At 50.3% G+C, this 24,870-nt stretch overlaps 1 protein-coding gene across 1 annotated transcript in view; it reads left to right on the top strand.

Moving 5' to 3' along the window:
• The window catches only part of xylt1 (xylosyltransferase I), a 262,146-nt gene that overhangs the window by 216,285 nt on the left and 20,991 nt on the right, over positions 1–24,870 (top strand). Inside the window, exons 7-9 of the mRNA XM_038820761.1 lie at positions 8,173–8,349; positions 9,324–9,586; positions 18,568–18,763. Of these exons, the coding sequence (XP_038676689.1) occupies positions 8,173–8,349; positions 9,324–9,586; positions 18,568–18,763 (636 nt within the window). The remainder of the gene's footprint in view (positions 1–8,172; positions 8,350–9,323; positions 9,587–18,567; positions 18,764–24,870) is intronic.

Genomic DNA, 24,870 nt, shown 5'->3' with positions numbered 1-24,870 from the left:
TAGGTTTGATCAGCAATGAGTTCATCTGGATAATGTCTCCAGTGAATGCAGCAATACTTACAAATGGCCATGTGTTAATGTAAGAGAAGTTCACAGCTGACCTGGTGATGTTGAAGCTTTCTAGCTCCTAATAAGCAAAAGTCCCAAAAATGAACCAGAACTGTTCTCTTCATCCTATGAAATCTCTGTGGTTTTCCATGGTCATTTAATAATTTGAGAACATGACAGGAAGAGCATAGTTAACTCGTAAATATCACCTCACTTAAAATTATCCCTGAGTAGATACCCAATGTAATGAAAGGTTAACCTTTAATTTGGTCTGACAGTGTATAATTAAGCATGTGTCTTCTCTAATTCCAATTTTTGCTGTTTGTCCGATGTAGAAAGTGTAAATCTGTGTTCCACCAGATGTTTACATCCTGATTAAGATGACTGTACCTTCATAATAATTAGTGAGTTGCATAACTCTTGACGAACTGAGTTAGATTTTGTAAATTTCATTCTTTACTCTCCCACATTTACTTATAGTTATAATAATCTTTATCATTGTCACAAGTAGGCTTACATTAACACTGCAATGAAGTTACTGTGTAAAGCCCCTAGTCGCCACATTCCAGCGCCTGTTCAGATACACAGAGGGAGAATTCAGAATGGCCAATTCACCTAACAAGCACGTCTTTCAGGACTTGTGGGAGGAAACCGGAGCGCCCGGAGGAAACCCACACAGACACGGGGAGAACGTATAGCTAATGTTGGAAAATCTCAGCAGGTCTGGCAGCATCTGTAGGGAGAGAAAAGAGCGAACGTTTCGAGTCCGATGACTCTTTGTCAAAGCAGGTTTGCAACAGGTTGTCAAAGCTTTGACAAAGAGTCATCGGACTCGGAACGTTCGCTCCTTTCTCTCCCTTCAGATGCTGCCAGACTTGCTGAGATTTTCCAGCATTTTCCCTTTCGTTTCAGATTCCAGCATCCGCAGTAATTTGCTTTTATCCAGTATAGCTAATGTTTATAAGTTTTTGTTTGTTCATATCCACATCGCTTCTGCAATCAGAAGGGGGGAGGGGGGGGGGGGGGGGGGGGGGAGGCCGGACCCAGGGGGCCAGACCTGGGTGGCAGAGGCCGGACCCGGGGGACAGACGCCGGACCCGGGGGGGCAGAGGCCGGACCCGGGGGGGCAGAGGCCGGACCCGGGGGGCCAGACCCGGGTGCGCAGAGGCCGAGCCCGGGGACAGAGGCCGGACCCGGGGGTCAGAGGCCGGGCCCGGGGGGCCGGACCCGGGGGGGGGGGGGGGGGGGGGGGCAGAGGCCGGACCCGGGGGGCAGAGGCCGGACCCGGGGGGCCGGACCCGGGGGGGGCAGAGGCCGGACCCGGGGGGAGAGGCAGGACCCTGGGGGCCAGACCGGGGGGGCAGAGGCCGGACCCGGGGGACAGAGGCCGGACCCGGGGGGCCAGACCCAGGGGGCAGAGCCGGACCCGGGGAGAGAGGCCGGACCCGGGGGGACAGACCTGGGGGGGCAGAGCCTGGGCCCGGCGAGAGAGGCCGGACCCGAGGGGGCCGGACCCGGGGGGGCAGAGGCCGGACCCGGGGGGGCAGAGGCCGGACCCAGGGGGCAGAGGCTGGACCCGGGGAGAGAGGCCGGACCCGGGGGCAGAGGCTGGACCCGGCGAGAGAGGCTGGACCCGAGGGGGTAGAGGCCGGAGCCGGGGGGCAGAGGCCGGAGCCGGGGGGCAGAGGCCGGACCCGGGGGCAGAGGCCGGACCCGGGGGGAGAGACCGGACCCGGGGGGGGCCGGACCCGGGGACAGAGGTCGGACCCGGGGGGGACAGAGGCCGGACCCGGGGGCAGAGGCCGGACCCGGGGGGAGAGACCGGACCCGGGGGGGGGCCGGACCCGGGGACAGTGGTCGGACCCGGGGGGACAGAGGTCGGACCCAGGGGGACAGAGGCCGGACCCGGGGGGGGCCGGACCCGGGGACAGAGGTCGGACCCGGGGGGACAGAGGCCGGACCCGGGGGCAGAGGCCGGACCCGGGGGGAGAGACCGGACCCGGGGGGGGCCGGACCCGGGGACAGAGGTCGGACCCGGGGGGACAGAGGTCGGACCCGGGGGGACAGAGGCCGGACCCGGGGGGACAGAGGCCGGACCCGGGGGGGGCCGGACCCGGGGGGACAGAGGCCGGACCCGGGGGGACAGAGGCCGGACCCGGGGGGACAGAGGCCGGACCCGGGGGGACAGAGGCCGGACCCGGGGGGACAGAGGCCGGACCCGGGGGGACAGAGGCCGGACCCGGGGGGGCAGAGGCCGGACCCAGGGGGCCGGACCCGGGGAGGGGGGCTGGACCCTGGGGGCCATTCCCGGGGACAGAGGCCGGATCCGGGGGGCCGGACCCGGGGGGGCCAGTCCCGGGGACAGAGGCCGGTCCTGGGGGGCCAGGCCCGGGGACAGAGGCCGGACCCGGGGGGCCAGACCCGGGGACAGAGGCCGGTCCTGGGGGGCCAGTCCCGGGGACAGAGGCTGGTCCTGGGGGGAGAGGCCGGACCCGGGAGGCCGGTCCTGGGGACAGAGGCCGGACCCAGGGACAGAGGCCGGTCCCGGGGGGCCAGTCCTGGGGACAGCAGTAGCAGAGTCCAGGTGAAATGTGACTGTACAGAGACACTTGATGATAGGAAAGTTTAAAAGTGTCGAGCATGGCAAGTGCTCGGCAAATGCAAGGTGATTTCCACAGCACAACTGATAGGCCGGGATTCGGGCGGGGGGGAAATGCAAGAATCCTGCCATGCCGCTCCAACGCAGGGCAGCCGATCCTCCGGCGACCGGAGGAGTGGCGGCAACGGCCCCCGCGCCGATTCTCCACCCTCGACGGGCCGAGTGCCAGCCGAGTCCCACTGGCGTGGTTTACATATGGTTCCACCAGCGGGTCCTCGGCTTTCTGGCTGCAGGGGCCGTCCTGGTTGGTGGGGGCGGGGGGATCCAACTCCGAGGGGAGCTTCCATGGTGTCCTGGCCCGCAATCGGGGGCTACCGATTCGCGGGCGAGCTCATTCTGGGGGTGGGCCTATATTCCTCCGTGCCGGCCTCCTGTAGGGCTCCGCCATGTTGCCCATGTAGGGCCGGCTTTCAACACAGGAGCAGCGCACTGCACTCCGATGCCATTCTAGCCCCGAGGAAGGGGAGAATGACTGGGTCTGGAGGCCGTTGACGCCGGCGTCAACACTTGTCAACATAAAGTTTGACGTCAACATAAGGTTTGGAGAATGAATTGCCTATGAACAACGCTCACACCCAGGACTGAATTTTAAATGGGTTGTAGTTAGCCCAAAAGCGAGCCCAGTAGCCATCGGACCTTTAATTGGCTCGAGGTGAGACTTCTGTCTCCTGAGGAGTGGAAATTCCTCCTCTGAGTACAGTCACACTTCACCTGGACTCTGCTACTCATGTCCCCAGGACTGGCCCCCCGGGGTCCGGCCCCCCGGGTCCGGCCTCTCTCCCCGGGTCCGACCCCCCAGGTCCGGCCTCTGCCCCCCCGGGGTCCGACCCCCCGGGTCCGGCCTCTCTCCCCGCGTCCGGCCTCTCTCCCCGGGTCCGGCCTCTGCCCCCCCGGGGTCCGACCCCCCGAGTCCGGCCTCTCTCCCCGGGTCCGGCCTCTCTCCCCGGGTCAGACCCCCCGGGTCCGGCCTCTCTCCCCGGGTCCGGCCTCTGCCCCCCCGGGGTCCGACCCCCCGAGTCCGGCCTCTCTCCCCGGGGTCCGACCCCCCGGGTCCGGCCTCTCTCCCCGGGTCCGACCCCCCGGGTCCGGCCTCTCTCCCCGGGTCCGGCCTCTGCCCCCCCGGGGTCCGACCCCCCGAGTCCGGCCTCTCTCCCCGGGTCCGGCCCCCCGGGTCCGGCCTCCTCCTGCATTTCCGCCCCGCCCGACTTGGGCTCGGAGAATCCCGGCCTATCAGTTGTGCTGTGGAAATCACCTCAGCCAATGAAGAGGCTGTCAGCTATTTAATCCTGACATTGTGATTGAGGTTGGCGGACACTGCTGGGACTGCAAGCACTTACAACAAGAGCCGCTGCTGGAGCCTGGAATTGGGTTCCAGCTGGGTCCCACAAGCTGTGGCGAGAAGAGGGCTGGGATCAACAGTGTTGGGGAAGGGGAGAGTACGGAGTACCTTGAGGGGATGTCTCCGGCGGACATGGGTTGCTCCGATGGGAGGTAACTCCCCGGCCTGACTGCAGTGAAATCCGGTGGCCTGGACACTTGGCAGGGCCCTCCTCAGCAACTGTCGGTGGAGATGGAGCAAAGCAGACTATTCTGGCATATGTTATTTCCAGGGCCCTGTTTAGCTGCGGTGACAGTGTAATCTTGACAATTCAATGGTTTCTACTCAATGTTCTAGTTTCCGTCATCTGCCAAAATCACTCGCGTAGAAGCAAAGCAAAGCAAGCTGCAAGTCAGAGATGCGATGTACGGACTGACTGAAGAACTGTTTTATAGGATTTTAGGTTATTTTCAAATGAACAAGAATTCAAGCTGACTGGATAGCAGCAAAGACAGAGAATTGGTGCTCTGTAGATGCTCGGCGTGGTGGATTCTCTATTTAACGTTGTTCCGATCGGGATTCCTGATCGGCCAGAGAATGGGAAATGATCTGTTTGAGCCGCACATAGAACAATGCTTTTCACTGTACCTCGGTACACAAGACAATAAACAATCCAGCCCAATGGGAATGTGTTGTTTGGTGCATGTTGCGATGTTCCAGTTCCCCCGTTGGCAGCATCAGTACGCCTGCTACCCACCCTGCAGCAAGATGCAAAGCAAGCATTTTTTAAAATGTTAATGTCATCAACGGGCTCAAAATCCGGTCTCCTTCCGCCCGCCCATTGTGTTCCCATCCCAACAGTGGGCAATCCACCGGGTGGCCTTTGCTGCATGTTTGCCCAAGTCTGTCCCTGACTGTGTGGCCACAAGGTGGATAAAGGGAGTCAGAGCATAACTGTGTATCTCCCAAAGTCCATCAGAAGGCCCCTCTGCCCCTCACCATTCCCCTCCACTGCCAAGTAGGGACATGCTCCCACCCCCAACCATGGAAATAGCAAGTCACCCCTCTCCACCCCACTCCCACAACGCGCACGCAGGAGTGAGACCCGATCCCCCATGACCCCATCAGACCCCTTCCATCAGAGATCCCCCCCCATCAGAGACCCCCCTCAAAGACTCCTCCATCAGACACCCCATCAGAGACTCCCCCCATCAGAGACCCCCCATCAGAGTACCCCCCATCAGAGACTCCCCCATCAGAGACCTCCATCAGAGACCCCCATCAGAGACCCCCATCAGAGACCCCCATCAGAGACTCCCCCATCAGAGACCCCCCCATCAGAGACCCCCATCAGAGACCCCCCCATCAGAGACCCCCCCCATCAGAGACCCCCCCCATCAGAGACCCCCCCATCAGAGACTCCCCCATCAGAGACTCCCCCATCAGAGACCCCCCTATCAGAGACCCCCCCCATCAGAGACACTCCCATCAGAGACCCACCCATCAGAGACCCCCCCATCAGAGACCCCCCCATCAGAAACTCCTCCATCAGAGACCCCCCTCAGAGACTCCTCCATCAGACACCCCCCCATCAGTGGCCCCCCATCAGAGTCCCCCCCATCAGACACCCCCCCATCAGTGGCCCCCCATCAGAGTCCCCCCATAAGAGACCCGCCCCATCAGAGACCCCGAATCGGAGACCCCCCCATTAGAGATCCCCATCAGAGACCCCGAATCGGAGACCCCCCCATTAGAGATCCCCATCAGAGACCCACCATCGGAGACCCCCATCAGTGACCCCCCATCAGTGACCCCCCATCAGAGACCACCCCTCTTAAGAGACCACCCCTCTTAAGAGACCGCCCCTCTTAAGAGACCTCCCCTCTTAAGAGACCACCCCTCTTCAGAGACCACCTTGTCAGAGGCCCCGCCCCTGTTAGAGACCCTCTGTCAGATGCACCCCCCACCCTCCATCGATGACCAATGCTGGAAGGCTGAAGAGCAGTCCGAGCAGTAGAGTGAAAAATCATGGCACTTTCACTACCCTTCCCGAACGTCTGCTGCCTCAGACAGTCGTGTTTAAAGCAGAAACCGTTACAAGTGTCAACGGCTTCGTCAAAAGCCAAGTACACTTCAAAGCGCTTGATAGCCTTTGAAATCCAAATCATCCATCCAATTGCACCGGCCAATACATTTCACTAGACCGCGTTTATTTTGGTCCAGACACACCTCCTTAGGTGATTTTTTTTATTTATCTTCCTCGTCACGCTTGAATGCATCTCAGTTACCCTGCTTTGATGCTAACCACAATGTTTATAAACACACTTCATGTGATTGACAGCTCCTCACCACATCAAAAGGATATAAGTGCTTTCTACTGTGAAAAAGAAGAGGTGAAAGCACAAACCCCCAAAGCAGCTGTGTCTGGACCAATGAAACTGATGGGAGTCACTGTAGCGAGGTCTGATTGGTGGAGAGGGTGGGGGGGTTAGCGGGTGTAGGGGAATAATTTGCATTGTGTGAGGGAAGGGGGCTCGCTGCTGGATCTCTTTATCAGCCTGTCTGCTCAAAATGGCGGCCGATACCAGGACACAGCCAGAATTCAACAAGTTCTTTCCCATGCATAAATTAGCGTCATACTGCATTGGCTGTGAAGCCTTTTGGTGCCACCTGAAATAATGGCAGGCACTATATAAGATCCTTATTACAACACAGCGTTACAGGTCCCTGGGGATTTCTCTATGTCTAATCTTCCAGGAACAAGGGCCAAGCCAAGTGCGGAGAGGGAAACATGGAATAATGTGACTTCTACCTTTTTTTAACGATTTCACAAGTACCCAATCCCGCAGTGATCACGTTCTTATTCTGAAATTAGGATTTTGGAATTTCCAGTTTTTACATTTTTTGTGCAATCGAGCATCAACTCCATTAGCAGTTGGTATGGTTTAAGTCCCAATTAACAGCTTTAAAAATATGTTAGCTGATAATGTGCTGTTAATGCTGAGTCTCAGGACTTGTCCTTTACTATGTAGCTGACACTGTAAAAACGTATTAACATATTTTCTACCATCAGTCCAATTCTGTTTTCCCACAGTGGCCTTTTTACTCATTATGTTGCTTTGGACTTGCACGTTTAATAAAAGCTCACAGGGTGACAGGTAATTGGGTAGATTTTGCTTACTCAAGTGAAATTATATGACTGTTTGGATTCAGTCAAACTGTTCAAGTATAAAATTCGCATTCACTGGCCTTTCATTTAATTTTAAGGAGGGAGTGGGTGCATTATTGTGGGTCACATAGCAGGGGCTGGTTTAGCTCACTGAGCTAAATCGCTGGCTTTTAAAGCAGACCAAGCAGGCCAGCAGCACGGTTCGATTCCCGTATCAGCCTCCCCGGACAGGCGCCGGACTGTGGCGACTAGGGGCTTTTCACAGTAACTTCATTGAAGCCTACTCGTGACAATAAGCGATTTTCATGTAATTTGAGCATAGATTATAACTGCATGAAAAGGCCAAGCTGATACTTTTAGACTGGCAGCTAATATAGTTTGATTGAATACCAGCAATATTTTATGTATCCATGTTGCATTAAGCTCAATAAGAATGAGATTAATCAGAAGCTGCATTCACTGCTCCTTGGGATAGGAATAGGAGAAGACTATTCAGCCCATCCACCCTGTACCACCACTATTCAATGAACCATGGCTGATCAGTGACCCAACTCCATATCCCTTAATATCCTCAGATAATCAAAATCAATCAGGCTCAGATCTAAAAATTATATTTGATGTAGAATCAGATTGCTGTTTTATCAGGTGTGCATCACACTGACACGATTCAAAACTAATCAAACTGACTCCAGTGATGTTGCTGCGTTAACTTAACTCAGGATGGACAACTGCAAAGTGAGAAATGTTAAATGCGGAGACAGATCATCCCAATTAGCAGATGCACATTAGTTATTAATTAGCTAAGCACTGCCGTATGAATAAATCAGAAGCGTTGCAAAACATTTTTTTCAGTTTTAATAATTTATTGCCCCCCCCCCCAATCGGATGCATCATTACCGAAAGCTCATGTTGTGTAAGATGTTGTCATGCAGCTGGAGTGTTTCCAAATGCTAAAGTTTCATTGTCTTTCTAATCCAGTCCTTCTTCCACACGGTCCTTGAGAATAGTCACCTCTGTGAGACAATGGTCGATAACAACTTGCGCATTACCAACTGGAATCGGAAGCTAGGTTGTAAATGCCAGTACAAACACATCGTGGATTGGTGTGGCTGCTCCCCGAATGACTTCAAACCACAAGATTTCCATCGTTTCCAGGTTAGTTCAACACTCGCTAGCAAACGTGACTTCAGCGGTATTAACATTACTATTGTAGTTTAAGGCAGAGATGAGAATTTTTCTCTCTCAAAGGGTTTATAAGTCTCTGGAATTCTCTTTCCCAGAACGCAGTGGAATTTGGATCATTGAATTTATTCAAGGCAGGTTTAGACAGACGTATGATAGACAAGGGAGCCAAGGGTTATAGGGGACAGACGGAAAGTGGAGCTGAGATCACAACCAGATCGACCGTGGCCTTATTGAATGGTGGAGCAGGCTCGAAGGACTGAATGCCTGCTCCTGTTCCCAAGCCCTATGTTCCTATGAAAGGAAAGACGAGAGTGCTTGAAGTTAGCTGCAATGGGAGGCTGAGAAGGGAAGATGGATAGTCAATAGTTTAGTGGGTGTGCGATTGAGGGAACAGAGAGCAGGCGTCAAAGACGAGATCAGATTAGAGAGAGTAGGGAAACTGATGGGGTGTAAGCTTTGCTGACTAGACCAGCATCTGTTGCCCATGCCTAAATGCCCTTCAGAAGGTGGTGGTGAGCTGCCTTCTTGAACCACTGCAGTCCATATGGTGTAGGTACACCCATAGTGCTGTAAGGGTGGGAGTTCCAGGATTTCAACCCAGCAACATTGAAGAAACAGAGATCTATTTTGAAGTTGGGATGGTGTGTGGCTTGGAGGGAACTTGCCTCTGAGGGAACTGGTGGTGTTCCCAGATACTGCAGCCCTTGTCCTTTGCGGTAATAGAGGTGGCGGGTTTGGAAGGTGCCGTTGAAGGAGCCTCGGTGAGTTGCTGCAGTGCATCTTGTAGATAGTACACTGCCACTGTGCGTCGGAGGTGGAGGGAGTGAGTGTGGAAGGTGATGGATGGGTGGATGGTGATAGATATCCTTCAGGGGCATGGCCAAAATCATCACAGATGTTTATAGACAGTAAATGAAAATAACAAACTCTTGTAATCCACACAGCAAACCGCAAGACCAACGTTTTTTGCTCGGAAGTTTGAGGCTGCGGTCAACCAAGAGATCATTGGTCAGCTGGACTTCTACCTGTTTGGGAACTACCCAGCTGGCACGACCGCCCTGAAAGCTTACTGGGAAAATGCATACGATGAGCCAGATAGCATCCACAGCATCAGTGACACATACTTGACCATGTATCACTCATTCACTCACCTTGGCCTGAGGAGAGCAGCATCTTCCTGGCATTCCAAAGAGGAGAACAAGTGCAGGTGAGAGAGAAGCTGAAGGTCATCGCAGTGCCAATATACAGCTATGATAGTGGAACAAGTGATTTTCCTACACTGCTGTGCCCGGCCCTGATCCTAATCCTGGTGAATCGTAGTAGAAGCCAAAAACGGATTTCACGCCGAGCAGGAATACACCCGACCTGCCACACTCGATGTGACCCTCTCTGAGCGTGATCCACATCAGCATATTTATATGAGCCGTTAAACTCATTTAATTATGCGCAGTCTGTTCGGTCCGGAGTCTCCTGGCTCCAGGTATTCACTCGCCCCGGCAGCGCAGTGAGATGCCGCCGTGAATTAGTGCTGGTCTCCAAAAATGGAAACCAGACATGATGGTCACGTCAGGGGGCTCGGGGGGGGCAGCACGGTGGCACAGTGGTTAGCATTGCTGCCTACGGCGCTGAGGACCTGGTTCGAATCCCGGCCCTGGGTCACTGTCTGTGTGGAGTTTGCACATTCTCTCCGTGTCTGTGTGGGTCTCACCCCCACAACCCAGAGATGTGCAGGGTAGGTGGATTGGCCACGCTAAATTGCCCCTTAATTGGAACAAATAATTGGGTACTCTAAATTTATTTATTTTTTATTTTTTGAAAACGTCAAGGCTCGGAGGCCATGGAGCCCCCTGGCGTGGTCAGGGCAGGGGCAGTGCCATCCTGGCACCCGGGCAGTGAAAGGGGGGTCCATAAAGGGAGGCTTAAAGCGGGGAGGCCTGAAGGGGTGTGTGAAGGGTGGGGGCGTCGATGGTGGGTCTGAAAGCGCGGGGGGGGGGGGGGGATATGAAGAGGGTGGCTTGCAGTGCGCCCATGGGGGGGGTTGGCTTTTAAGGTGCGGGGCCCCTCAGCGATCCCATAGTGGGTAATGCAGAGACGCCCTGATGTCAACAAGGATGGTTGGGGGGTGGGGCCAGGTCACCCTAATGCCTGGGGGGGGGGGGGGGGGGGGGGTAGATTGGGGTTAGGGGCATTGCCCATGTCTGCAAAGGGTTGCGATGATTTGTAAAACAGGATGATATAATATAACATCATTAACATTTTAAAGAAAATTGAGTTATTCAATTCCCTGGAATTCTCCAATTGCCACCTTCTGCTTACATCTTTTGTCCTGATAGGAAAGCCATTCTGACCCCATAACGTTCCTCCTGCCAACTTGGGACCTAACCCCTGCCCAGACCTGGCAACGTTGAAGGCTGTATTTTCTGGCAGGTTGTATTTCCACAGCTTGTGCATCTCCGTCCGTCCATTTAGATTGGCTGAATGGGGAGTTGGAAGGCGTGATAGGTTGGAGTTCCAGCAGCACTGTCAGAATTCTGGCTCCAGGAGGATAAGAAGCATCATTTGTGCTTCAGTTTTAATTGGAAAGCTGGAGTATTGTGTAGTTAATGAATTAAAACTGATTTGAGTTTAATACTTTAGATATTATTTAGTTAATGAATTAAGTTTAATACTTCAGGTGAGCGCAATATTGGAGCGGATTTCCCCATGGCACTATGGTCAGCGCTACTGCCTCACAGCGCCAGGGACCCGGGTTCGATTCTGGCCTTGGGTGACTGTGGAGTTTACATGTTCTTCCCATTACTGCGTGGTTTCCTCCCGGTGCTCCGGTTTCCTCCCATGGCCCAAAGATGTGCATGTTAGATGGTGTTAGGGGGATAGAGCGGTGCGGAGGGGGGTACTCAGGGTCAGTGCAGACTCGATAGGCCGAATGGCCTCCTTCTGCACGGTGGGGATTCTGTGTTCACTGATGTTACCAAAAAAAGTCAGCACAAGCCTAAAACTGATCTCATCCCTTCATACATCTGCTAACCTTTTCGTTAGCATTAATGGTGCTTTGCATGTGACCTTGCACCCAGTACCTATACATCACTTCATCTCTCCTAATTCCTGCATCAAAGATCAGTTAATAAAAAATATACTCTTCACTAACCTGACATAAAGTTAATTTGAGAGGGAGATTTACTTTGGGCGGAGGTTCTGAGCTCAATAGTTTCGATTGGATTCCTTCATCTTTCTGCAGTTCTGCCTTCAAGGGGCAGATTTTAACCCTGAGGCATGATTGGCCAAGTGAACTTGGAATGGGTGTGAGGGCTGCAGGGCGGGCATGAAGCACCCTTGCTGGCCTTGGTTTGAGGCCCAGGTTATTTGAACTGGAATTTATTTAAATGCTTCCCGTTCCGGGGCCAGTCCCGAGAAGACAGGGCGACTGCCTGCAAGGAGCAATCAGGCAACAACAGGTGGAGATTTCAGGATGGGGGAGGTTTGGGGACTGAGAGGAGCAATTTTCCACTTACCTTGGAGGACTTCTTCTATTTGCATCCTAATTCACCCTGGGGCGAGGGGAGGCTTCTCCACTCGAACCCCAGTTAAAATTGATCCTGTGGAAACCCGATTTCCATAAATTCATGAAGTACCCTCCTGGTTTCCACTGACTGTCTTTGGATAAAATCGATCAGCAAGCCTTCAGAACGCAGCTGCACCGACTTGAACTTACCAGCAAGTGGCATCTGAAGTGGACAAATTCGGGTTCATCTGAATTGGTGCTATGTTGAGCATTAGAGACACGTTCTGAACCTTCACTCAGACATGTGTGCTCAACAATACCTGGAGGAACTTGCAATGGAGGCAGAGATTACTATGAGATTATCTGAAGTCATTCAGTGCAACAAATGTTTTGGTATTGATTTTGTTTAGACAGTGATAGAGTATTTGGTAGACAAATTCATATAAACGAACGGAGCAGAAGCGTTTTGAAATTTAAACCCCAAGGAATGGACGATTTCTAAATTGCCTGTAAAATACCTTGAGCTGTCCGGAGATAATGGAAGACGTTCCAAAAATTCAAATCTATCCACCCGTCATTCCCTTCTCACCTCCCACTGGCAGTGCATCCCAAAACTGCATCTGGGAAGCAAATCATCCAGCTGCTTTATCCAGACCTTTCTAACCACTGAGTCCTCTGCTTCCTCCACTAAAACCCATCACTCAAATACCACAGTATGGCTATCAGGTGACCAGGAAGTCTAATACTGGAATGTTGTCTTGGCTGACTTTGAATGGGGGAAAATTCAAGCCTAAGTGTTCTTCAATTGAAACGTAATCTTTAAGTGCTTAAGACTAATCCCAATAGTGCTTTTAGTTCATTCTTTACAATGAGTTTAAGAAAGAGTCCTGTAGAGACATGTGGAAATCATTAAAATCATTTTACTTTCCTTTCCAGTGCTACACTTTGGCATGTCAGTAGTGTTAAGCAGAACTAGGGGGCATAGCCTCAAAATAAGGGGAAATAGATTTAGGACTGAGTTTAGGAGGATGTTCTTCACACAAAGGGTTGTGAATCTATGGAATTCCTTGCCCAGTGAAGCAGTTGAGGCTCCTTCATTAAATGTTTTTAAGGTAAAGATAGATAGTTTTTTGAAGAGTAAAGGGATTAAGGGTTATGGTGTTCGGGCCGGAAAGTGGAGCTGAGTCCACAAAAGATCAGCCATGATCTCATTGAATGGCGGAGCAGGCTCGAGGGGCCAGATGGCCTACTCCTGCTCCTAGTTCTTATGTTCTTATGTTATTGGCCAAGGGTTTAGAGAACCCCAAAGTTCACCCGACCCACAACTTTTACTAGATTGTGGTATGGGGAGCACACGGCCCACTCTACAGGTGTGGTACAGCAGAAATGAAAAAGTAATTTTTAAAGCAAAACAATGTTTATTCTATGAGCTCAAGTTAGCCTTTTTAAAACATACAGTGAACATCTTAGCAACCATTAATTCAAATACAACCCCCAAAGACAACAACACTAAATAATCCTTAAGCTTTCCTTTTAACATCCATAAGACTTAAAAAACGAACTTTTAACAGAGGCACATCAGGTTAAAGTCACTACTGAGAGCAGTTATTAGTTTTATATCACCAAAGAATCGATTTATAGTTTTTAGATTACAGAAAGAGAGACTAATACTCCTTCTGGCTGTGACTGCAGCTATCCGGCTCTGAAAACGAAACTAAAACACACCCTGCAGGAAACAGCCTAAAACAAAAGTAAAAAGCTGACAGACAGCCCAGCTCCACCCACATTCTGACATCACTGATAAACACTCATTTTCTTAAAGGTACATTTCTTAAACACCCATTTCTGAAAGGTACTCTCACATGACAGTGGTTAATATGCAACATTCTGCAATAACTATTACGTACCACTGGCTGATCGACTGCGGCACAGGTGAGAATGACTTGAGAATTGTCCTCATGCCACAATAGGACGGGCAAGCCTCACTGGCAGTAGAGCGATCAGCCTAACCAGCTCAGGAACGAGGACAAAGAGAACAAAGAACAAAGAAAAGTACAGCACAGGAACAGGCTCTTTGGCCCTTCAAGCCTGTGCCAATCATGATGCCCTGACTAAAAATAAAACCTTCTGCCTCACTCGCTCCGTATCCCTCTATTTCCTCCCTATTCATGTACCCATCCAGATGCCTCTTAAATGTTGTTAATGTGTCTGCTTCCACCACATCCTCTGGCAGCGCATTCCAGGCACCCACCACTCTGTGTGGAAAAACTTACCCCACACATCTTCCTTAAACTTTCCCCCTCTCGGGAAGGAAGGATCACACAAGGACTTGGGCTGGGTGGCCAGGGAAGGGCACATGGGGCCTCCAAGCAGATGGGCAGACTCAACGGAGAGAGTTCGCAAAGGTACAAGCCAAAATGATCAACATCGGTGCACAGCCGAAAATGTTAGGAGCCAAGCCCAACTGAACGAAGCAGGCTGATGGGAAGAAATAAAGTGTCGGTGCCAAAACCCAGCGAAAATGTAACCACCTTTGGGGTAAATATTTACAATTGGATTTCCAACAGGACATGGGCAACATTTTGAATAGGTTTCCATCTTTTTGAGAGTTATATAGATGTTTCATGTATTTGTTACGTTGCAAGTTTTACTTTTAAGTATGCTTGCAGAGTGAGCTGGCGGATAAAAGAGCATAGGTGATCGGGTTGCGCCTATATCTTTCAATGGTTTGCCTGGTTCACTTTATTTTAGTTGCCGGTTTTGTACTGCGAGCAATAGATTTTTTTATGCGTGTCTGCTGACTGTTAAGAATGTGAGAAAATCAGTATGGTTAACCGAAGGGAAATTGGTTAAATAAATCAGCCATTCTAGTTGGGTAATTGATTTACAATGACACAGACATGCTGGAATGTGAGCACCATAGGTACAAGAATCAAATATATCGCTGTGTCTCAGCATTCCAAAAGTACATGATCATAAAAAATATTTGATTTGATGCTACATTATTCCTCTCTTTTAAACTAAATTCTGAAGCTTCAGGGCTGCAATATTCTTCTTGTGAGAGGGTGAATGAAACACGCTTTCTCCCAAACTATATAAAAAAAAACAAGAAAAATCATGAATTAGCAAAAGTGCATCATATTCTCTTTGGTGCTCTCGTTCTGCAGAACAGCATTCAGCTACATTACAAACATCCTCAGTCACTTTTGTCCTCAATATCCAACCTGACAGATTATTCAAACATTTATCACTTTGCTGTTCAATAATTTAAGTTTATGTGTGCCGGTCCCCCCTCCTGCCTTACTTTGAATTAAATTTTGTGCATTACCTTATCTGTACTGCTTAATAATTCAGAAGACCTCAATAAGGTCCCCATCCAAGCATCCTTTTTCTAGACTGTAGAGCTCAATGTTCTTTTATCTTATTTTATTTGGGATCTTCATTTCTCGTCCTTGTGCCTTCTTTAATACACATGCATGTTTTAATTGTGGGTTGAACTGTGCATCATAAAGTCAGGGCATAAATCCTGGATACATTTGTTCAAAGTGCAAATCCTGAGTATTCTTTCAGATTTTAAAATTACCTTGCCATATTGCAGCTCTTAAAATTGATGAGAGAGCCTCCTATTACTTTCTTTGTCTACTTATGTTAATTTAATTGCACCCATTGCATATTTATGAACTGCATCTTACGACCAAGGTACAATATTTTACATGATCATTTGCTATGTCAGCCTAATTTCACAGCCCTTTCCTTTTTAATTAAGCAGACCACACTTTTTAACCCTGTTTTCAGTCTGTTATCTTCACTATTTCTGAAGTGGTTGCCATAACGGTATCTTTCCAGCTTGTCTTCAGAATCTGTGCTTGTACCTGTTGTTGATGTTAGTTTGGTTAAATCAGCAGCATAAGATTTGTCATGAATCTTAAATATAAGTTCCTGTGATTGTCTACTTGCAGCTCCTGGAAGCTTCAGTTTTTTCCATTGTTGGAAGACATACAATTCCTTAATACATTCCTTGAGAACTCTAGAATAAATCCAGTCTGTTGGCGTATTTATGATAATAATAATAATCTTTATTGCCACAAGTAGGCTTATATTAACACTGCAATACGTTACTGTGAAAAGCCCTAGTCGCCACATTCCGGTGCCTGTTTGGGTACACAGAGGAAGAATTCAGAATGTCCAAATTACCTAACAGCACGTCTTTCGGGACTTGTGGGAGGAAACCGGGGCACCCGGAGGAAACCCACGCAGACGCGGGGAGAGCGTGCAGACTCCGCACAGACAGTGACCCAAGCCAGGAATCGAATCTGGGACCCTGGCGCTGTGAAGCAACAGTGCTAACCACTGTGCTACCATCTCTGTTTCGTCGGATTTAGAATCCTCCAGAATACTGGATGTGCTGCAGGCGTTTAGTGCAGCTCAGTTTTATCCACTGCAGTGAATAATTTTAGAAAAAAAATTGTTTAATCATTTAGCTTCCATCAGTTTCACCAACAGGTTTATCTTTTGAATTCTAATTTTGCCTAATTACACGTTTATTGTTGCGACGCTAAATTAACAAACTGTGCTATATTTGTCTCTTAGGACTTCCTGCATCACTAATATTATAATCTGTTTGAACTAATTCCTGTGTTCCTCTCCCTCCTTTCCCTCTGCAGTCTTTCCACCCTTTGATTCCTCCCCTCAGTAGATTTTGCCTCCTTTCTCCTGCAGGATTTTGTCCTTCTCCTTCCCCTGTAGGTTTTCTCATCAAAACCTATTTGATCATCCTTAACCTGCCCAGGGGTCTGTGGAAGACCTCAGTTCTCAATCCTGCTTTCAATTTGCTTGTTAACAACCTAAACTACTTAAATATTGTTTCTTTTCCTGAGGCTATCAGTTCAGCATCGTTCATTTTAAAATTATCCTGAATATGCCCTCCATTTCTCCTTCCCCCATCCTCTTTCATACTAAATGCAGCCCTGCCTCCTGCAATTACTTTTATTTCTATAAAGCTGTGTCTTTTCATAATTGTGATTAATGGATCCAGTTAAAGTATCCTGTACTATGTTCTTCCAATCGGTTTCCCCGTTGTGCGTGCAAGGAATGCACAGTTATCAAACTCAGAATGTGAATTTGTTAGCAGAACAAAAATGTAGTGCAATTCAGAGCGTTAGTGGAACACTTCCCCAGCCCATTGAAAATATCAAAACTGAAATCAGTTGATTTTTCTTGAGCAGGTTGTTGAAGGAAATGAGCCAAGCAGAATAAATGGAGTTAAGATACAGATCAGTCATGATCTAACTAAATGGTCGAACAAGCTTCCGGAAAGCAAGTCATCCTCAATCCCGAAGGACTGCTCAAGAGTTAAGACGCGGACAAGCTTGACGGTCTGAGTGACAAACTCCTGTGTTCATGGACCATTGACCATGACCCTGCGGCGCTTCTCATGCAACCAATGGGCTGCCTCTATGCTCCTGAATGACCTTCTTCCTCCTCGATCCACTGGCCACGAGTGACCATTGCACCCCAATCCTTTTGTTTCTGCTACAGGGCCTGTACTTTAAAATGCTCCCTCTCCTTGGACTCGCGGACACCAGTTTCGATCTGGAGTCACATACTTAGCTGCAGGAGTTTAATAAGAACATAAGTAAAAATCTGCCTTTCTGGGCGGCATGGTGGCGCAGTGGTTAGCACTGCTGCCTCATGGCGCCGAGGACCCGGGATCGGGTCACTGTCCGTCTTGAGTATGCACATTCTCACCGTGTCTGCGTGGGTCTCACCCCCACAACCCAAAAAGATGTGCAGGGTAGGTGGATTGGCCACGCTAAATTACCCCTTAATTGGAACAAAGAATTGGTTACTCTAAATTTATTTTTTTAAATCTGCCTTTGTGCTGAGGGGGATGATGAGCAGGGCAATTGGCACATTTCTCATGTTTGTCTGTTTGTTTGGTGAGATTGGTAAACCCAGGAACGACGGGCTTTACTGTTACAACGTAATAATTTGATGGGTGCACAACTAAGGGAAACTCCATGCTTTTTAACAAGTGAAAATAATGGTTTGTTGCTGAAAGATTAAGATCTGTAGGTTCTGAGAAGTCTGTGATTTTCAGTTCTTGCAGACTGCTCTTTCTTTGCAGTTCAGTTTGAAAGCTGAGGTGCCAGCGGGTATTGGCATCGTGGACGTGCCCCCAAAGCTCCAGCATTGGCAACATCAACACACCTTCAATTTATTGACTTGATCCAAATTCTGATTACCTGTGGCTTTTGGTTTCAGACCAAACTTTCCATATCCTGCAAGAGGAAATCCTTTACTTTTGTCGTATACTTTATCCTGTCCGAGGGAACCTGCCTGGTATGCACACCGAATAATGCCTAACAACATTACATTTTTCTTTTCATTTATTTGGCCTGCAGTTCTCTGTATGGCTTTCCTAATCAAGCCAGCATGTGTTAATTTAGCAACAACAATTAAAAGAAAACAACGGGGATTAAAGACGTTTTTCGTCATCTCTGGGGCTGTTTATACTGAGCTGTGTTCTAAATGGTTTTCCCTGTGCTTTTGAAGTTTTTGTGCTTTGGGCTGAATTCTCTTTCTTGACTGAATCTTTCTTATTTTAATGTTAATGTTCTAAAAACTCCACTGGACTTGATTCTTTCTCGGCTAACATGCTTCTCTGCTGCCGTTCTTTGTTCTAGATATTACGCCATGGGACACCCGGTCTCCGTTCATCTCTATTTCTATGCTGACCGGTTCCAAGGCTATCTGCTGAAACACCATGCAACAAATCTGGCTACCAGCAAACTGGAAACTCTTGAGACTTGGGTGATGCCAAGAAAAATGTTTAAAATCTCCAATCCCACCAGTGACTTTGCACGACTACAGTTTGCTGAGGTAAAATAAAACTTAGAACATTTTAATTGTAATGAAGAGGCTGTCACTGTTAATTGTAATAGGGGAGATGACGTATTGGTAATGTCACTAGACGATTATCCCTGAGGCCCAGGCTAACCAACAGTAACACAGTGGTTAGCGCTGTTGCTTCACAGCGCCAGCGTCCCGCGTTCGATTCCCGGCTTGGGTCACTGTGCGGAATCTGCACGTTCTCCCCGTGTCTGCGTGGGTTTCCTCCGGGTGCTGCGGTTTCCTCCCACAAGTCCCGAAAGACGTTTTCTCTAACTTGTTATTAAATATTCAGTGTGTATTAAATATGTTTAATCCTATCCATGTGGTGATGGCGAGTGAACAAGCCCCATTTCAATCTTGCGGCCCACTGGGATGAAGGCAGCCCACTCACCATCTCTGTTTTAATGCCCCTCAGTCACTGTTCTTCAATTCAAAGATGTGGAGTAGCCAGCGTTGGACTGGGGTACTTCAATTCAAAAGCCTGGTTTGACTCTGCTTGCAGTACACATTGTGGCCACCAGGTTTATGTTTTCACCGTTTTCTGTCTGTCAGACATCAGGGAGACAAAGGGCACAATCTAACCAAAACATTTCAGGCAGATTTAAGAACAAAGAAAATTACAGCGCAGAAACAGGCCCTTCGGCCCTTACAGCCTGCGCCGATCCAGATCCTTTATCTAAACCTGTCGCCTATTTTCCAAGGATTTACTTCCCTCTGTTCCCTGCCCGTTCATATATCTGTCCAGATGCATCTTAAATGATGCTATCGTGCCGCCTCTACCACCTCCGCTGGCAAAGCATTCCAGGCACCCGCCACCCTCTGCGTAAAAAACTTCCCACGCACATCTCCCTTAAACTTTCCCCCTCTCACCTTGAAATCGTGACCCCCTTGTAATTGACACCCCACTCTTGGAAAAAGCTTGTTGCTGTTTGGCTGAGGGTTTCTCTCCGGTTCTGCCGGCGAGTTCCCACTGCTATCTAAACACACTTAGTCACTTTTTTGGGCCCCGGGGAATTTCCGGGCTAACACATGCTTGGAATTATTTTCATCACTGGGGAGCTGAACTCACTGTCCACACTGACTCCTCTGAGACCGGGCCACCATTTTGAATGAGTTCCCCAAACGCTAAGTGAGCTTGAGGGTCCCCACACCCCTCACCCTCGGGCAAAGCCAGCTCCCACACCCATGGGCATTACCCCACACCCCCCTAAGTGAGATGAGAACACCCCACTATGGGATCACTGAGGGCCCCATCCCCTTTACATGCCATCCCATGCCCCTTATCCTTTCAAGACACCCAACCTTCACCCCCCAACCTACCATGGGCTCCTTTAAACCGGCCCTTCGCCCACCCCCCCCACCCTTCATACTTTGGGGCTGGTTTAGCACACTGGGCTACATCGCTGGCTTTAAAGCAGGCCAGCAGCGCGGTTTAATTCCCGTACCAGCCTCCCTGAACAGGCGGCGGAATGTGGCGTCTAGGGGCTTTTCGCAGTAACTTCATTTGAAGCCAATAAGCGATTTTCATACCCACATCTTCCCTCCTTTCATTGGCTTGGCCTCCCTCAGACCCTGACCCTTGGCAGTGCCACCCTGGTAGCTGGACATCCTAGCACTGCCAGCCTGCCAGTGCTCCTGCCAGCCTGCCAGTGCTCCTGCCAGCCTGCCAGTGCTCCTGCCAGCCTGCCAGTGCTCCTGCCAGCCTGCCAGTGCTCCTGCCAGCCTGCCAGTGCTCCTGCATGCCTGCCAGTGCTCCTGCCAGCCTGCCAGTGCTCCTGCCAGCCTGCCAGTGCTCCTGCCTGCCTGACAATGCACCTGCCAGCCTGCCAGTGCTCCTGCCTGCCTGACAGTGCTCCTGCCAGCCTGACAGTGCTCCTGCCAGCCTGACAGTGCCAGGATGGCAGTACTAAGGTGCCCGGGTACCGGGGGAGAGCCAGGGTGTCATCCTACCCTGTCCCTGACCACCCATCCAATGGCCTGGGAGACACCCAGCTGGGGTGTCACTGGTGAGGCTGGTAGATGCTGGGAGCCTGCTCAGCCTGTCACTGCAGGAGGGTGATGACGATTCACACTGATGAAAACTCTCATGCTTCTCAGCTTTTGCTTTTGACTGTCTGCTGCCAACACGCTGACTCCCCGGCTCATGTGGGAGTGAGGTTCGGGCCCGCAACCCTTTACCCCGTGGCACTAGAGGGGGTTTAGGGAGCGAGGGTCTAGGATTCACTGGTTAATGCCAGAGTCCTTCCAGGTTGTATGTTACTCTCGGGTAGAGTGGGCCTAACATTGAGGGCCTGTGAGAAAAGCTGTGTCCAAATGGGGTGGAGACCTATCCCAGTGGGAGGAGGGACAAAGAGAGTGAGGCCTCAAGGTTATGAGCAACAGGAAGTTTTAATAAGGTGACAAGTTCAATTGTGACATTTCATTACAACCCCCAACTATCTTTATCTAACTTCACCCGTGCACATTACGCCTCAGTGTATTCCAGGATGCACATCAAAGGTGGAGGTGGCCCTTGGCAAGGGTCCTCTGGAGGGCCAGAATCTGGAGGACCCCGGCCTACTTTTGGGTGGTACTGATGGTGCTGCATCACCCTGTTCTATCTGCTGCTCCTCAGTATCAGGAAATGGGGATTCAGAAGGGCTGGTCACTCCCATGCTCTCCTGAGTGGAAGGCCCGGGAGGTACTCCAGCACTTCCTCCTCCCTCCGGGTACTCGTGTCCCCCTGGATTTCTCCATGAGACAGAGGGGCACCTGGAGTGAGCTCCGGAAGCGTCAATGTCATCTGGCACTGCCGGCCCTGGAAGCCCACCATTGCCTGCACCATGGTGTTGAAACCCTCAGCCATGGCCCGCAGGGACTGAGACATGCTTAGGAGTTCTCCAGTCATGGCTCTGACATCTTGACCCCAGGCTTTCCACTGCAGGCGCCGCCCTTGAAGTGTTGGCCTGATTGCCACACAGCACCGGAACATCTCCTGAGACTGAAGCCTATAGTCAGAGGAATGTCACTGTCAACCCCTCCTGCTACTCCCACCTCTGCCTTTGCATCTCCAGCAAGTGAGGAACAAACGTGTCCAGATACACAGCACCTGGCTGGAGCACAGCTGAGTCCTGGGATCCAGCAGACCTCAAACTGTCTGACCACTGGAACGGCCCTGTCTCCACCTGATGGTTAACACCTGGGGCTCATCGGTTGATGCTCCTGTCAGACAAGGGACAGGGTTTTACTGCTTGGCCTGGTCAAGGGATTGGACAACAAAAGACTCCCTTGAGACCGGTCATCTGGATGACGGTGCAGTGGCTCCTCACCTTTCTGTGCAGGCCCACTCCTGGTTCCCCCCCTGTCAGCTCCATGACCCTCTCCTCAAATGGAGTCAGCATCCTTAGTTTGGGCATCGCCTGTCTTCTCTCTCGGCGGTTGTGGGCTATCTTCTCCTTTTGTGGGCACAAAAGACGATATTGTGAGCCATATGCCTGGTGGGTCAGAAGACGCCTGGCATGTGTGGATGCTGCACTGAAGCAGAGAGCGGTTCTGATGAGGAATGCGGGGAAGGTGGGTGTTGAAGATAACGTTGGATAGTCGGATGCTGGGAGTCTGCAAGGTGGAGGCATGTGTGATGGAGGTGACATTCCGGGGATCGATGGAAGGTGGAGTGCCAGCGGGAGACAGGGGTCACTTACCCTTGCCAATTGTGGTCAGTCATTCAGTTGTTTTCTGCATTGAACTCCCATCCTCTTAGTCAGGCTGCTGGCACTGACCAGTGCTCCCACCATCTCCCAGGTGGGATTGGTGACCTTGCTCGGGGTCCTCCTGCCAATCGGTGGATAAAGTGTGACCTGCCTCTCCCCACAGCATCCAGCAATCAAGTGAGGGGCCCCTCTAAAAACCTAGGAGCTGAACCTCCAGCTGCCATGTCCTCAGCTTGAATGTGATTAAGTGGTGTGGCGCCGTTTAAACGCAGCATCCCCTTGATTGAAGTAGTCAGATGACCCCTGGGGCGGACAATGAGAGGCTTCACATGGGGAACAACTTTTCTTTCAAAGTGCCTGATGAATTCGATCTGGATCACTCCGCCGGGGCCTGCGGGACTCTCACTGATTTTATTTGCCGAAAATGACACTGCTATTTTTGGGGGGAAATTCCACCCTGTATCCAAGAGATGAACTTTCAAGAGCGGAGGGCAAGGAAATCCGCGCAATCGGGAAGGCGCTCCTTCTGGACAGTCCTTTTTCACAGCGAGTGATACCTGATACCAAGCCAGCAGCCTGACAGCTACATTCACATCTTGTGGGATGGAGTGTGGACCCTGCTCAGCACTGTGGCCGAATGAAGATCCAGAGCTTTGCCTTGGTGAATACATAACCTGCACCCTCAAAATAATCCAATGGGGGGGTTGCGAATCAGCATTAACACAGCAACCCAGCAGGCCAGTAATCAGTGCCATTGTTTGTTATTTTGTTTGCGATGCCAGAAGTACAGAATCTGGCTAATTCCTTACGTGGAAGTGAGCCAAACTGGCATGCATGATTGGCCTTTGTCGTAACAAAACTCTAAAGAATAATGTAGGCTCCTGCATATCACTATTTCATTTGGAGAAAATAAATCTGCTGCTTCCTTGCCTGTGTTGACTGTGAGTGACTTTCACTGTGTTCTGTAATGGACACCTTTCCACCCAAATTCCTTTGGCAATGTGGAATACTGTAAATTGACCAAACGTCTTTCACCAGCACTACCTGAGCAGTTTATTTTAAACATGCAGGCTCACCAATTGCTTATTACTGATTTTCAGCAGTGTAGGGACACGGGGAGGCCATTCAGCCCCTCAAGACTATCCCACCATGTAACCAGATAGTAGCTGATCTGTACAACTCCTTCTACCCTTGTTTCGTAGCCTTTTATTACCTTGTCCAACAAAACCTTCTTAACAACGGGAGCAGAGGATATTGGATAAACTCCACAAGTCCTGCAGCACCTCTGGAGAGGGAAAGCAGAGAATGTTTCGAGCCTGTTTGGCTCTTTGTCAAAATCTATTGTTTTTAGTCTTGAAATTTAGTCAATTGACCCACTAGCCACCGTCATTGGGGAAGAGATTTGTGCATTAAGGTGCATTCACTCCAAAATGGTCCAGCTTTAATGTTCAGAGCATTGCATTCTCGGTAGGAATTCTCACTTCGAAGAACCCATTTTCTGTATCCACTCAAACAAATCCCTCAATCGTTTCAAATATTTCAAGCAGATCGGCCTTCTAAACTCAATGAAACACGAGGCTAGTTTGTGAAACTTGTCCTCAACGTTTAACCCGTTAAATTGTGGTACTATTTTTCATCTGCATCCCCAGCTGTATCCTTGCCAAATTTCATCTGACTTTGCTGAGGTTTGTTACCCTGAACTCAAAGGGGTTTTCCGGACACAGTATGCTCAAGGTTCTTTATGACTGATGCATCATTCTCTTGCTTCAAAATTCCAATCTCCTTGAGATAATGGCCAATGTTCCAATTGCCTAATTACGTGTTGAATTATGAATCCTTGACATCGCTGATAAGAATGTGACTGGTTGAATCTTGCAGCCAATGGGCTATCAGTGGCAGATTGCAGAGTTTTCATCGACAGCTCTGGTGAACTCCGTTTTTAACTTGTTCACCATCAGAGAGAACAGCGTCGTGGACGGAAAATCCGGAAAGAATCCCGTTTCTCCATTTTGGCCATCCCTCGCCGGTGACGTCATGAGGTTTACTCCCACAAAGGGCGAGAACCTCACTCTAATAGATCTCAATAAACCTTAATATCATTAGCCAGGTCCCCACCACATCATCCCCCCACCCCCACTGATAATTCAAACCTCCCCATCACGTCGACGAGGTTTACAATAGGTTTTCAAAGACAAAATTCAGCAAAGGTACGTATAGTGGGGGGAGGGGGACATGTCCAGGCAGTGACCTGGCACTGAATGCCAGCCTGTGTCAAAAGGCAGTGCCCGGGCTGGGCCCTTGTGGGGGGGGGGGGTTCCAGTGTAGCAGGGGGTTGGAGAGAGAGTGGACCGTGAGGAGGAACCTGCAGGCAAGGGGCAGCGGGCAGTGATGGCGGGGGAGAGGGGC

This window comes from Scyliorhinus canicula, chromosome 15 (assembly GCF_902713615.1).
Source record: "Scyliorhinus canicula chromosome 15, sScyCan1.1, whole genome shotgun sequence".
NCBI classification, from domain to species: domain Eukaryota; kingdom Metazoa; phylum Chordata; class Chondrichthyes; order Carcharhiniformes; family Scyliorhinidae; genus Scyliorhinus; species Scyliorhinus canicula.
This window is presented reverse-complemented; position numbering and strand designations above follow the sequence as displayed.